The sequence below is a fragment of the Hemitrygon akajei genome, chromosome 11 (genome assembly GCF_048418815.1).
Source record: "Hemitrygon akajei chromosome 11, sHemAka1.3, whole genome shotgun sequence".
In the NCBI taxonomy this organism is placed as follows: domain Eukaryota; kingdom Metazoa; phylum Chordata; class Chondrichthyes; order Myliobatiformes; family Dasyatidae; genus Hemitrygon; species Hemitrygon akajei.
In genome coordinates, this window is record NC_133134.1 from 86,651,803 (window position 1) to 86,665,722 (window position 13,920).

At 43.2% G+C, this 13,920-nt stretch overlaps 1 protein-coding gene across 1 annotated transcript in view; it reads right to left on the reverse strand.

The window, feature by feature from the left end:
- The window catches only part of LOC140735815 (ras GTPase-activating-like protein IQGAP1), a 247,891-nt gene that overhangs the window by 167,155 nt on the left and 66,816 nt on the right, over window positions 1-13,920 (reverse strand). Inside the window, 2 exon segments of the mRNA XM_073061320.1 lie at window positions 5,193-5,356; window positions 6,803-6,890. Coding sequence (XP_072917421.1) covers window positions 5,193-5,356; window positions 6,803-6,890 — 252 coding nt within the window.

The following is a 13,920-nucleotide window of genomic DNA, read 5'->3' on the forward strand; positions in this document are numbered from 1 at the left end:
ACCTGGTCCTGTTTTAAAATTCAACCATTTTGGATAAATTTAAGACTTTTATTGGAACAAATTATTGGAGTACAACTCCCACATAGTCCACTATTATTTTTATTAGGAGACATTGAAGGGACAATACCAAAACTTAAATTGAACAAGTATCAGAAAAAATTTATAAAAATTGCATTGGCAGTAGCCAAAAAAGTTATCGCAGTTAGTTGGAAATCTGATTTATATTTAACTATGGATCATTGGAATAATGAAATACATAATTGTATTCCATTTGAAAAAATTACGTATAATCTAAGAAATGAATATGATATATTTTTGAAAATTTGGCTCCCATACTTACAAAAGATAGGATTAAATACACAGGTCCTTTGAAGATAAAATCATAGTAATTGGGGAAAGTAAAAATAAATATCAAAATTATTTTGAACACAATGGAGCATGTGGGGGTCCTCCGATATCCAGGCAATCTTTTTCTTCTTTTTTTTTTCCTTTTTTTAGATAAGGGTTAAGGGGGGGGGAGGGTTGAGGGGAGGGGGGAGGGTCAACATTATTTTTCTTATTATTTTATTATCACATTTATTCCTTGTAATTCTAAAATTTAATAAATAATTTTTTAAAAAAATTTAAAAAAAGGAAGGAAGCTGTGAAGCATGACCTCAAGGGTAGTAATCTTGGGATTGCTGCCTGTGCCACTCAGTAAGGAAAGGAATAGAATGAGGTGCAGATCAACTTGTGGCTAAAGAATTGGAGCAGGGACAGGGATTCAGATTTAGAAACATAGAAAACCCTACAGCACAATACAGGCCCTTAGGCCCACAATGCTGTGTTGAACCTGTACTTGCTTTTAAATTATCTCGAGTTACCCATAGCTCTCTAGTTCTCTAAGCTCCATGTACCTATCCAAGAGTCTCTTAAAAGACCCTATTGTATCCACCTCCACCATCGTTGCCAACAGCCCATTCCACGCACTTACCACTCTGCAAAAAAAAAACCTACCCCGACATCTCCTCTGTACCTATTTCCAAGCACCTTAAAATGGTGCCCTCTCGTGCTAGCCATTTCAGCCCCAGGAAAAAGCCTCTGACTATCCACACAATCAGTGCCTCTCATCATCTTGTACACCTCTTTCAGGTCACCTCTCATCCTCTGTCGCTCCAAGGAAAAAAAGCCGAGTTCACTCAACCTATTCTCATAAGGCATGCTCCCCAAACCAGGCAACATTCTTGTAAATCTCCTCTGCACCCTTTCTATGGTTTCCACATCCTTCATGTAGTGAGGTGACCAGAACTGAGCACAGTGCAGTCTGACCAGGGTCCTATATAGCTGTAACACTTGAACTCAGTCCCACAGTTAATGAAGGCCAATTCACCGTATGCCTTCTTAACCACACAGACAACCTGCGCAGCAATTATTTGTGGATAATTGGAACCTCTTCTGGGGCGGGTGTGACCTGTAAAAAAGGGATGGGTTGTACTTGAATCTGAGGGGCCCAATATTCTCGCAGGCAGGTTTTCTAGAGCTGTTGGGAGTGCTTTAAACTAATGTGGCACGGGGATGGGAACCTATATGTCAGAGCCAAGGATGAGCCAGCAGATTTACAAATAAATGATGGGTTAACAAGAATGTAAGGAGGATAAGCCAATGATTAAGTACAAATGCAGACACAGCAAAGAGTTAACTTGTACCACAGAGGCAAAATTCAAAAGGGCGAAGAATACAGGACCAAAGGTGCTGTATTTAAATGCACATAGCATTCAGAATAAGGAGGTGAACTCGTGGCGTGGTTAGAGATTGGTTGGTGTGATGTTGTGGGCATCACTGAGTCGTAGCTGAAAGAAGGTCATAGTTGGGAGGTTAACATCGAAGGATATACTTTGTATTGGAAGGACAAGCAGGAAGACATAGGCTGTGGTGTGGCTCTGTTGGCAAGAGATGAAATTACATCTTTCAAAGGAAGTGACATAGGGTCAGAAATTGTTGAATCTCTGTAGGTGGAGATAAGAAATTGCAAGGGTAAAAAAAAAATATGGGAATCATATTTAAGCCTCCAAATAGTCGCCAAATTGTAGGGTGAGATTGGATTGGAAAAATCAGGTTGGTGTCAAATCACAAGAGAGGAAATTTGTTGAATGCCTACAAGATGGCTTTTTAGAGTAGCTTGTGCTAGAGCCTACTTAGGGAAAAGGTCAGCTTAGATTGGGTGTTGTGTAATAACCCAGATCTTGTTAACGAGCTTTACGCAAAGGAACCCTTAGGAGGCAGTGATCATAATATGATTGAATTTGAGAGTGAGAAGCACAAGTCAGATGTATTAGTATCACAATGGAAAAAAGGGAATTAGAGGCATGAGCGAGAAGCTTACCCAAGTGGATAGGAGGAGGATATTGACGGGGATGATAGCAGAGCAGAGGTGGCAGCAGTTTCTGTGAATAGTTCACAAGACGCAGGATAGATATGTCATCTAACCCACAAGAGGTTGTTCTCACACAGCAGGGCTAGTCAACTATGGTTGACAAAGAAAGTTAAGGACTGCATAAAAGCCAAGGAAAGGGCATGTAAGATGGCAAAGGTGAGTGGGAAGTTGGATGATTGGAAGCTTTTAAAATCCAACAAAAAAGAAAACTGAAATAACTACTGTATAAGGGAAAAGATGAGGGCAAACTAGCCTATAATATAAAGCAGGATACTAAAAGATTTCTCAGTTATATAAAGAGTAAACAGGAGATGAGAGTTGATATTGGACCACTGGAAAACGATGTTGGTGAAGTAGTAATGGAGGACAAAGAAATGGCAAATGAACTTAATGAGTACTTTGCATCAGTCTTCATTTTGGAAGACATTAACAGTGTGCCAGAGAGCAGAAGTGACTGACATTGCTATTACAAAGGAAAAAGTGCAAGGGAGACTCAAAGGTCTTAAGGCAAAGAAGTCACCTGGACCAGCTGGACTACATCCCAGAGCCCAGAGAGAAGTTACTGAGGAGATAACAGATGCATTGGTCATGATCTGTCAAGAATCACTTGATTTTGACTTGGTCCTGGAGGACTGGAAGATTGCAAATGTCACTCCTCTCTTTAAGAAGGGAGGAAGACAAAAGAAAGGGAATTACAGGCCAGTTAGCCTGACCTCAGTGGCTAGGAAAGTGTTGGAGTCTATTATTACGGATGAGGTTTGGGTATTTGGAGACTAATGACAAAATAAGTCAAAGTCAGCATGGTTTCAGTGACAGGAAATCTGGCCTGACAAATCTGTTAGAGTTCTTTGAGGAAGTAACAAGCAGGGTGAACAAAGGAGAGGCAGTGAATGTCATTTACTTGGATTTTCAGAAGGCATTTGATAAGGTGCCACACAAGGCTATTTTACAAGATAAAACCCTATATTACAGGAAAGATACTGGCATGGATTGAGGAATGGCTGATAGGCAGGAGGCAGCAAGTAGGAACAAAGGGGCACACACAAAATGCTGGTGGAACACAGCAGGCCAGGCAGCATCTATAAGGAGAAGCACTGTCAATGTTTCGGGCCGAGACCCTTCATCAGGACTAACTGAAAGGAAAGATAGTAAGAGATTTGAAAGTAGTGGGGGGGAGGGGGAAATGCAAAATGATAGGAGAAGACTGGAGGGGGTGGGATGAAGCTAAGAGCTGGAAAGGTGATTGGCGAAAGTGATACAGAGCTGGAGAAGGGAAAGGATCATGAGACAGGAGGCCGCGGGAGAAAGAAGGTGGGGGAAGCACCAAAGGAAGATGGAGAACAGGCAGAGTGATGGGCAGAGAGAGAGAAAAAAAACCAAACAACTAAATACGTCAGGGATGGGGTAAGAAGGGGAGGAGGGGCATTAACGGAAGTTAGAGAAGTCAATGTTCATGCCATCAGGTTGGAGGCTACCCAGCCGGTATATAAGGTGTTGTTCCTCCAACCTGAGTTTGGATTCATTTTGACAGTAGAGGAGGCCATGGATAGACATATCAGAATGGGAATGGGACATGGAATTAAAATGTGTGACCACTGGGAGGTCCTGCTTTCTCTGGCAGACCGAGCGTAGGTGTTCAGCGAAATGGTCTCTCAGTCTGCGTCGGGTCTCACCAATATATAAAAGGCCACACCGGGAGCACCGGACGCAGTATACAACACCAGCCAACTCACAGGTGAAGTGTCGCCTCACCTGGAAGGACTGTCTGGGGCCCTGAATGGTGGTGAGGAAGGAAGTGTAAGGACAGGTGTAGCACTTGTTCCGCTTACAAGGATAAGTGCCAGGAGGGAGATCAGTAGGAAGGGATGGGGGGGACGAGTGGACAAGGGAGTCGCGTAGGGAGCGATCCCTGCGGAAAGCAGGGGGGGGGGGGGGAGGGAAAGATGTGCTTGGTAGTGGGATTCCATTGGAGGTGGCAAAAGTTACGGAGAATTACACATTGGACCTGGAGGCTGGTGGGTTGGTAGGTGAGGACAAGGGGAACCCTATCCCGAGTGGGGCGGCGGGCGGATGTGCGGGAAATGGGAGAGATGTGTTTGAGAGCAGAGTTGATGGTGGAAGAAGGGAAGCCCCTTTGTTTAAAAAAGGAAAACATCTCCTTCGTCCTGGAATGAAAAGCCTCATCCTGAGAGCAGATGCGGCGGAGACGGAGGAATTGTGAGAAGGAGATAGCATTTTTGCAAGAGACAGGGTGGGAAGAGGAATAGTCCAGGTAGCTGTGAGTCTGTAGGCTTATAGTAGATATCAGTAGATAAGCAGACTCCAGACATGGAGACAGAAAGATCAAGGGGAGGGAGGTGTCAGAAATAGACGGCTTATCTACTGACTCCAAGAAAGTAAGTGGACAAGAAAAAGTGGACGTGGAGAGGATGTGGGGGAGCCCAGCACCAGAGGGAGCAGCCTCAAGATTACAAGGATATCCTTTTAGAACAGAGGTAAGGAGGCATTTAGTACAGAGGGTGGTGAATCACTGGAGTTTATTGCCACAGGAGCAGTGGAGGCCAAATCATTGGACATATTAAAGCGGAGGTTGATGGGTTCTTGATTAGTAAGAGTGTTAGAGGTTATGGAGAGAAAGCAGGAGAATGGGGTTGAGATGGAAAGGCACAGTAGACTTGATGAGTCAAATGGCCTAATTCTGCTCCTATGTACGATAGTCATATGGATGGTTCTGAGGCAAAGGACAGGGACCAGTGATTACTGTTGTTAGATCACTCACCTGTGGTTTCTGTCGCTGGAGAGCAGACAGCTCTCTCTGGTACAGTCCTGCTGCAAATGGGTAGACATCTGACAGTTTGGCACTGGAGTTCATCAGTTCCTTCACCGTCTCATGGGGGATCCCCTTGCGCACAGCTGCATTGATCCTTGCCACGGACTGCATCACTGAGCACAGATGGTTAAGCAGTGAATCAGAACAGGACATGGCAAACATTGAATGATCAAAGCCAAAGGAGGGTTAGTTTATGCAGGACAAACCATTTGTCTTTAATATGGTACAAATTACTCTGTAGTGACAGATTCAATTACTAGGATTCACTAGGAGTGTGAAACAATGGATTGGTTAAACATACTGAGAAGTATTAAGGGTTTAACATCTTTGAAAGTGGATAAATCATCAGACCCAGGTGAAATACATCTCCAGCTGTTATGAGAAGCAGGCAGCAAATTGCAATGATGTTATTTCTCAACGTTCCCTGTCTATGGGAGTACAGCCAGAGGATCAGATGAGTGCTTACCGAGCAACTACTTTCCTGCAAGTGTAGGCAAATTACTGCACAGCTAATACACAAATACACCTTACAAAGTGGTGAAGAACAGAGCCACCTTGGTACATCTATCCCAGAGGTAACAGGTAAATAAGAGACACTTTCTTTAATTAGCCTAAGCTTATAATGGAGAGGGTATGCTCCAATGGTATTGCAACTCTTTTTAGACTGATAGCTACGGTACTATGTATAGACCTGGTCACTATGTGACAGGAAGGGTGAATTTGAGAGTGCAGAGAAGATTTACTGAGGAACTTATCTGAGAAATACTTTGTTCCAAAGTAAACAGCCTTAGCCTATTCAATTTTTCTTCAGAACTCAGGTCTAAATTATACACTGTGTGTTACTCTAAATTACAAGGGGCCTTCAGTAATAACAAGTAGATCATACCCACTTATTTCAATCTACATCATCACTTCATCTACCTGTGTATGTTGCAACCATTTAAATAAAATCTTTAGTTAACTTTCTTTACCCCATTTTCTAACTGCCTTGTTTCTGCAGTACATTTTGTTCACTACTTTTCTAATTTATCTCATTCCTAAATACTTTTTTTGTATCCCCCATCCCTTTGCCAAGATAGTTTAACCTTTGCTAAAGCAGGGAAACCAATTGCTTAGTTTCTGTGGATAGAGTTACATGTTCTAAGTTCAAAATGAGCTGTCTGTGATGAGCTAGCTGAGGGGCAACTTTAACTCCAGACGATGGGGAGAACATCCTCTGTGGACAGGCTCCTACACCTGCTTCCCAAGAGGGAAAACTGGAGCAGATTTACGTCTCACATCTGTTAATGGAGCACTTTCCCCAGTGGGTCTGTGACACACTGGCTGTCTGAAGCAGAAGGTGGCGTGCTGCTCAGTGAACCACAAGTGACATCTTGGTCAACAGAACAGCACAGGAGCACTACTGCAGAGATCCAGTTTGACTCCAGTGCGGCTGTGTGGAGATTGCATGTTCTCCCTGGTACCCCCAACATGACTCTATGACTCTGACATCATGTGACAACAAGGAAAGCATGTCGGGTGAACTGTGGCTTTGTAAGTCTTGAAGCTTTCCTACTCACTGTGCAGATGTATACTGGCATTTTCATTGGCTGCATGAACAGCAGCCTGGAGTTCTTCCTTCTCCAGTGGATCCATCATCCCCAGCTCCTGAGAACAGAAGAGCAGTGAAAACCATCTGCACACTCCAGAATCAGAGACAGGTTTGATATCACTGACATGTCATGAAATTTACTGTTTTCAATACAAAATATACATAAATTATAATAAATATGCATAGAAAATTAAATTAGTACAAGAATACTCAGGTAGTTTGAAATATTGTGGAATATTGGTAGCTCGGATTGGCTATTTGGAAGTTTGGTTGATCGCCCTCAACTTCGCACTGATGGTGGCTTCTCAATTAGAACCAAAACATCTACAGTTTGCCAAGCTCGGTGATCAACTGATCCACGTAATGAGATGGTGTCCATGGGGTCATTATTTGTTCAGAAATTTGGTGGCAGAGAGGAAGAAGCTGTTCCTAAAACTTTGTGTGTCTTCAGGCTCCTGTACCTCCTCTCTGATGAAAGTAATGAGAAGAGGGCATGTCCTGGGTGATGGGGGTTCTTAATGATGGATGCTACCTTTGAGGCATTGCCTTTTGAAGACATCCTCGATGATGGGGAGGTTAGTGCCCTTGATGTAGTTGCAGCTTTTTCCCCCCAGTTAATAGAAGAGAGACAAACAAGGGCGCACATAGCATTGGAGTTCTGGAGGTGGCTGGCTGACTTCACTTTTATGGCCATGCCTTGCTACAGAGCTGGTGACTTAGAAGGTTTCACGACATAGCTGAAATTACAACATATAAATTTACAGCACATTACAGACCCTTTGGCCCACAATATTGTGCTGACCATGTAACCTACTCTAGACTGCCTAGAATTTACCCAGCACATAGCCCTCAATTTTTCTAAGCTCCATTTACTTATCAAAGAGGCTCTTAAAAGACCCCATTGTATCCGCTTCCAGCACCACTGCCAGCAGTGCATTCCATGCAACCACCACTCTGTGTGGAAAAACTTACCTGTTTCCAAGCACCTTAAAACTATACCCCCTTGCGTTACCCATTTCAGCCCTGGGAAAAAGCCTCTAGCTATCCACAAGATATCCCCTCATCTTATACACCTCGATCAGGTCACCTCTCATCCTTTGTTGCTCCAAGGAGAAAAGGCCAAGTTCACTCAACCTATTCTCATAAGGTATGCCCTCCAATCCAGACAACATCCTTGTAAATCTCCTCTACACTCTCTCTATAGTATCCACATCCCTCCTGTAGTGACGTGACCAGAACTGAACACAGTACTCCAAGTGAGATCTAACCAAGGTCTTATATAGTTATAACATTACCTCACGGCTCTTGAACTCAATCCCACGGTTGATGGAGGCCAAAACATCATACACCTTCTTAACAACACTGTCAAACTGGGCAGCAACTTTGAGTGTCCTATTGACACAGACCCCAAGATCTCTCAGATCCTCCACACTGTCAAGAATCTTAACATTTATATTACATTCTGTCTTCAAAATGGATCTACCAAAATAAACCACTTTGTACTTATCTGGGTTGAAGTCCATCTGCCACTTCTCAGCCCAGTTCTGCACCCTATCGATGCCATGCTTTAACCTCTGACAACCCTCCAGACTATCCACAACACCCCCAACCTTTGTGTCACCAGCAAACTTACTAACTTCTTATAGAACATAGAATAGTACAGCACAGAATAAGCCCTTTGGCCCACAATGTTATACTGACCCTTAAACTCTGCCTCCCATATAACCCCTCACCTTAAATTCCTCCATATACCTGTCTAGTAGTCTCTTAAATTTCACTAGTGTATCTGCCTCCACTACTGACTCAGGCAGTGCATTCCACGCACCAACCACTCTGAGTAAAAAACCTTCCTCTAATATCCCCCTTGAACCTCCCACCCCTTACTTTAAAGCCATGTCCTCTTGTATTGAGCAGTGGTGTCCTGGGAAAGAGGCAATGGTTGTCTACTTTATCTATTCCTCTTAATATCTTGTATACCTCTATCATGTCTCCTCTCATTCTCCTTCTCTCCAAAGAGTAAAGCCCTAGCTCCCTTAATCTCTGATCATAATGCATACTCTCTAAACCAGGCAGCATCCTGGTAAATCTCCTCTGTACCCTTTCCAACGCTTCCACATCCTTCCTATAGTGAGTCGACTAGAACTGAACACAGTACTCTAAGTGTGGCCTAACCAGAGTTTTATAGAGCTGCATCATTACCTCACAACTCTTAAACTCTATGCCTCGACTTCTTCATCCAGATCATTTATAAAAAAAAATCACAAAGAGGAGGGGTCCCAGAACAGATCTCTGTGGAACACCACGAGTCACCGACCTCCATGCAGAATATGAACCATCTACAACCATCCTTTGCCTTTTGTGGGCAGGCCAATTCTGGATGTCCTTGGATCCCATGCATCCTTGCTTTCTGAAGGAGCCTTGCATGGGGAACCTTATCAAATGCCTTACTGAAATCCATATACATCCACTGCTCTACCTTCGTTGATGTGTTCTGTTACATCTTCAAAGAATTCAATCAGGCTCATAAGGCACGACCTGCCTTTGACAAAGCCATGTTGACTAACCCTAATCAGATTATGTCTCTCCAAATGCTTATCAATCCTGCCTCTCAGGATCTTCTCCAACAACTTGCTCACCACTTAAGCCAGACCCACTAGTCTAAAATTTCCTGGGTTATCTCTACTCCCTTTCTTAGACCAGGTAACATTTGCACCCCTCCAGTCCTCCGGTACTTCTCCAGTCCCTATAGATGATGCAAAGATCATCGCAAGAGGCTCAGCCATCTCTTCCCTTGTTTCCCACAGTAGCCTGGAGCACATCTCATCTGGACCTGGTGACTTATCTGTCTTAATGCTTTTCAAAAGCTCCAGCACATCCACTTTCTTAATGACTATATGCTCAAGTGTTTCAGTCCACTGTAAGTCATCCCCACAATTGCCAAGGTCTTTTTCCCTAGTGAATATCGAAACAAAGTATTCATTAAGAACTTCCGCCTCCTCCTCCGACTCCATGCACACATTTCCACTATTGCACCTGATAGGTCCTATTCTCACATGGCTCATCCTCTTGCTCTTTACATACTTGTAGAATGCCTTGGGGTTTTCCTTAATGCTGTTCACCAAGGCTTTCTCATGACCCCTTCCACCTCTCCTAATTGCATTCTTAAGCTCCTTCCTGGCAACCTTGTAATTGTCTAGAGCTCTAACAGTACCTAGTTTCTTGAACCTTTCGTAAATTTTTCTTCTCTTCTTAACTAGATTTTCTGCATCCTTTGTACACCATGGTTCTTTAACTCTACCATCCTTTCCCTGCCTCAATGGAACATACCTATGCAGAACTCCATGCAAATGTTCCTTGAACATTTGCCACATTTCTGCCATGCATTTCCCTGAGAACATCTGCTCCCAAGTTCCCACCCCAATTAAATGTTTTCCCAAATTGTCTGTTCCTATCCCTCTCCAGTGGTATGGTGAAGGAGATGGAGTTGTGATTACTACCTCCAAAATGCTCTCCCACTGAAAGGTCTGACACCTGACCAGGTCTATTTCCTAATACCAAATTAAGTATGCATCTCCTCTAATTGTTTTATCTACATGTTGCATCAGGAAACCTTCCTGAACACACCTAACAAACTCCATCCCATCTAAACTCCTTGTGCTAAGGAGATGCCAATCAATATTAGAAAAATTAAAATCACCCATCACAATGACCCTATAATTATTGCACCATTCCAGAATCTGCCTCCCTATCTACTCCTTGACACTTCTGTTACTATCGGGGCCTGGGGTGGGGGTGGGGTCTACCAAAAAAAACAACACTTAGTAGAGTTATTGTCCCTTTTCTGTTTCTGACTTCTACCCACACTATCTCAGTAGACCATCCCTCCAATTTCTTTTCTGCAGCCATGACACTATCCCTAATGAGCAATCCCATGTCTCCAACTCTTTTGCCTCCCTCTCTGTTCTTTCTGAAACATCTAAAGCCTGGCACACTCAGCAACCATCCCTGCCCCGAGACAATGAAATCTCCGTAATGGCCACAATGTCACAGTTCCATGTATCGATCCATGCTCTAAGTTTATCTTCCTTGTTTATGATACTCCTTGAATTAAAATAGACACATCTCAAACCATCAGGCTGAGCACATCTCTGCTCCAACATCTGCCTATCCTTCCTCACAAATCCCTACAAGCTGTCTCTACTTTTGTCCCAACTTCCCCATCCTCTGCCTCTTCACTTCAGTTCCCATCTGCACCTCCCCCCTTGATTCTTCCTCCATGAAAAGAGCAGAACCATTCGCTGGGTCCAGTTCCTGGCTCCAAGGAGACAATTTAGCCAAAGCAACACACCAAGATGCTGGAGGATCTCAATGAGTCAGGCAGCATCTATAGAGATGGATGTCCCAATGGATGCTTTGGGTCGAGACTCTTCACCTGGACTGGGAAAATGACACACAGCATGGATGAACTGTCACACTAGAAACAGAATTGTGCAGAGGTCACTTCAATTGCATTCTAGGGCCCATCAGTGCTTTAATAATGACTTGTGAACGACAAGTGAGCCACAACAGAGCACCATGACGTAGGAAATCCTTCACGAACAACAGCATTATACAATTTAAATAGATTCAGTCTCATTTTGTGTCAATTATTCTTTTCAATTTAACACTGAGTCAGCCAACTTGGAATAATGATTTGGGTTTAATCCATAATCCAAATATCTCTGATAGAATTACAGTTTTCCCCTGATGAGATTGGCCCACAGGAAGCACATCCTAAGTACTTAAAATGTAAATTAAACCTCAGATCGTGCTCTCCAATTAGTCCCACCCCCCGCTCTTATCCTACAGCCTGAAAACATTTTTCTGCTTCATGTATTAATCCAATTCCCTTTAGGAAATTATTTTGAATTTTCTTCCCACCTACTCTTTCTGAAATTTTCAGATCATAGCATGCTACAGAAAATTACTGACACAAGAAAGTCTGCTGGACTGAATGCAATACTCAATACGCAGCCTAACTAAAGTTTTATATAGCTGAAACATAACTGCCAACTCAAACTTATTTCCTCGACTAATAAGGCAAGCATCGCATGTGCCTTCTTTACCACCCTGTCAATTTGTGTAGTCATTTTCAGGGAGCTATGAACTTGAACTCCAAGGTTCCTGTGATATCAGCCTGTTAAGAACCCTGCCATTAACTGTACAGTCCTTCACATTTGGCTGGATTAAACTCCATCTGCCATTTCCCAGCCAATAACTGCAACTGATCTATATCCCACTGTACCCTTTGGCAGTTTTCTAAGCTATCCACAACACCATTAATCTTCATATCATCTGCAAATTCATTAACCCACTCATCCATATTTTCACCCGGGTCATTAATATGTAATCACAAACAGAACAAGTCCCAGTACAGATCACTGCAGAATGCCGCTAGTTACAAACCTCTAGCCAGAACAAATCCCATTGACCACTGCCCTCTGACTTCTATGCGCAAGCCAATTCACTGTGGATCTCATGCATCTTTATCTTCTGGATGAGCATCCTGTGGGAAACTTTGTCAAATGGCTAACTAAAATCCATGGAGACAACATCCACAGTTCTACCTTCATGACCTCTGTCACCTCCTTAAGTTAGTAAGGCATGACTTGCCCACATAAAGCCATGCTGACTGTGCATAATTAGACCATGATTTTCTAAATGCTCATTATTCCTACTTCTAACTTCCCTACTAATGACATGAGGCTCACTGGGATATCATAGTTTCCAGGATTTTCCCTTTCCCTTTATGAATAATGGAACAACATTAGCTACTCATCAGTCCTCACATGCAGCTAGAGAGGATGCAAAGATATCATCAAGGCCCTAATAATCTTGTCTCTTACCTCTCTCACTAACAAGTTTTCACCCACTGAACTGCCACACACTGCATGGTTTTTGTTTCTTGCTCCATTCTCTGTAAACCGTAGAGACTGCTATGCGTCAAAATCCCAGGAAATCAGCAGTCATGAAGATACTAAACCACCCTGTATGGTGCCAACAATCATTTCACAGTCACTTAGATCACATCTCTTTTCCATTCTGATGTTTGGTCTGAACAAGAAATGAATCTCTTGACTATGTCTGCGTGCTTTTGTGCCACATGATTGGCTGATTAGATAATTGCATTAACGTGTATAGATGTACTAATAAAGTGGCCACTGAGTGTATTTACCTTAATGTTCTTTACAACACTGACTCACATCATTTGCAGAAATTCTCTGATGACTCAGCAATAGTTGGGCGTATAAAGGGAGAATGGGAGAATGAATACAAGAGCCCTGGCGGAGGACTTTGTTAAGTGGAGCAAGCTGAATCATCTGCAGCTCAACATCAGTAAGACAAAGGAGAAGGTGACGGACTTTAGGAAGACTAAGCCTACATTGTTCCCTGTTACTAGTAATGGTGAGGACATAGATGTGGTGAGGACCTACAAGTCCCTGGTGGAGCACCTGGATGACAGACTTGAGTGGAGCATCAACACAAAGGCTGTGTACAAGAAGGGCCAGAGTCACCTCTATATTCTGAAGAGACCAAGGTCCTTTGGAGAATGCAGGTCCTACCAGCTTGTTGTCACCAATACAATCTTCTATGCTGTGGTGTGCTGGGGCAATGGCATAAATATGGATGATGCCAACAGGCTCAAAAAACTTCTTAGAAAGGCTGGCTCTGTCATAGGAGTCAAAATGGAGACTGTGGTAAAACAAAAGACTTGACTGAGTGAACTTGGCCTTTTCCCCTTGGAGCAATGGAGGATGAGAGGAGACCTGATAGAGCTGTATAAGATGAGAGGCATTGATCAAGTGGATAGCTAGAGGCTTTTTTACAGGACTGAAACAGCTAACACGAGGGGGTATAGTTTTAAGGTGTTTGGAAGTAGGTACAAGCGGGATGTCAGAGGTAGGTTTTTCCGCAGCGTAGTGGGTGCGTGGAATGCACTGCCATCGAAGATGGTAGAGGCGGATACAATAGGGTCTTTTAAGAGTCTCTTGGATAGGTACATGGAGCTTAGAAAATGAGAGCCATGCAGTAGGGAAATTCTAGTCA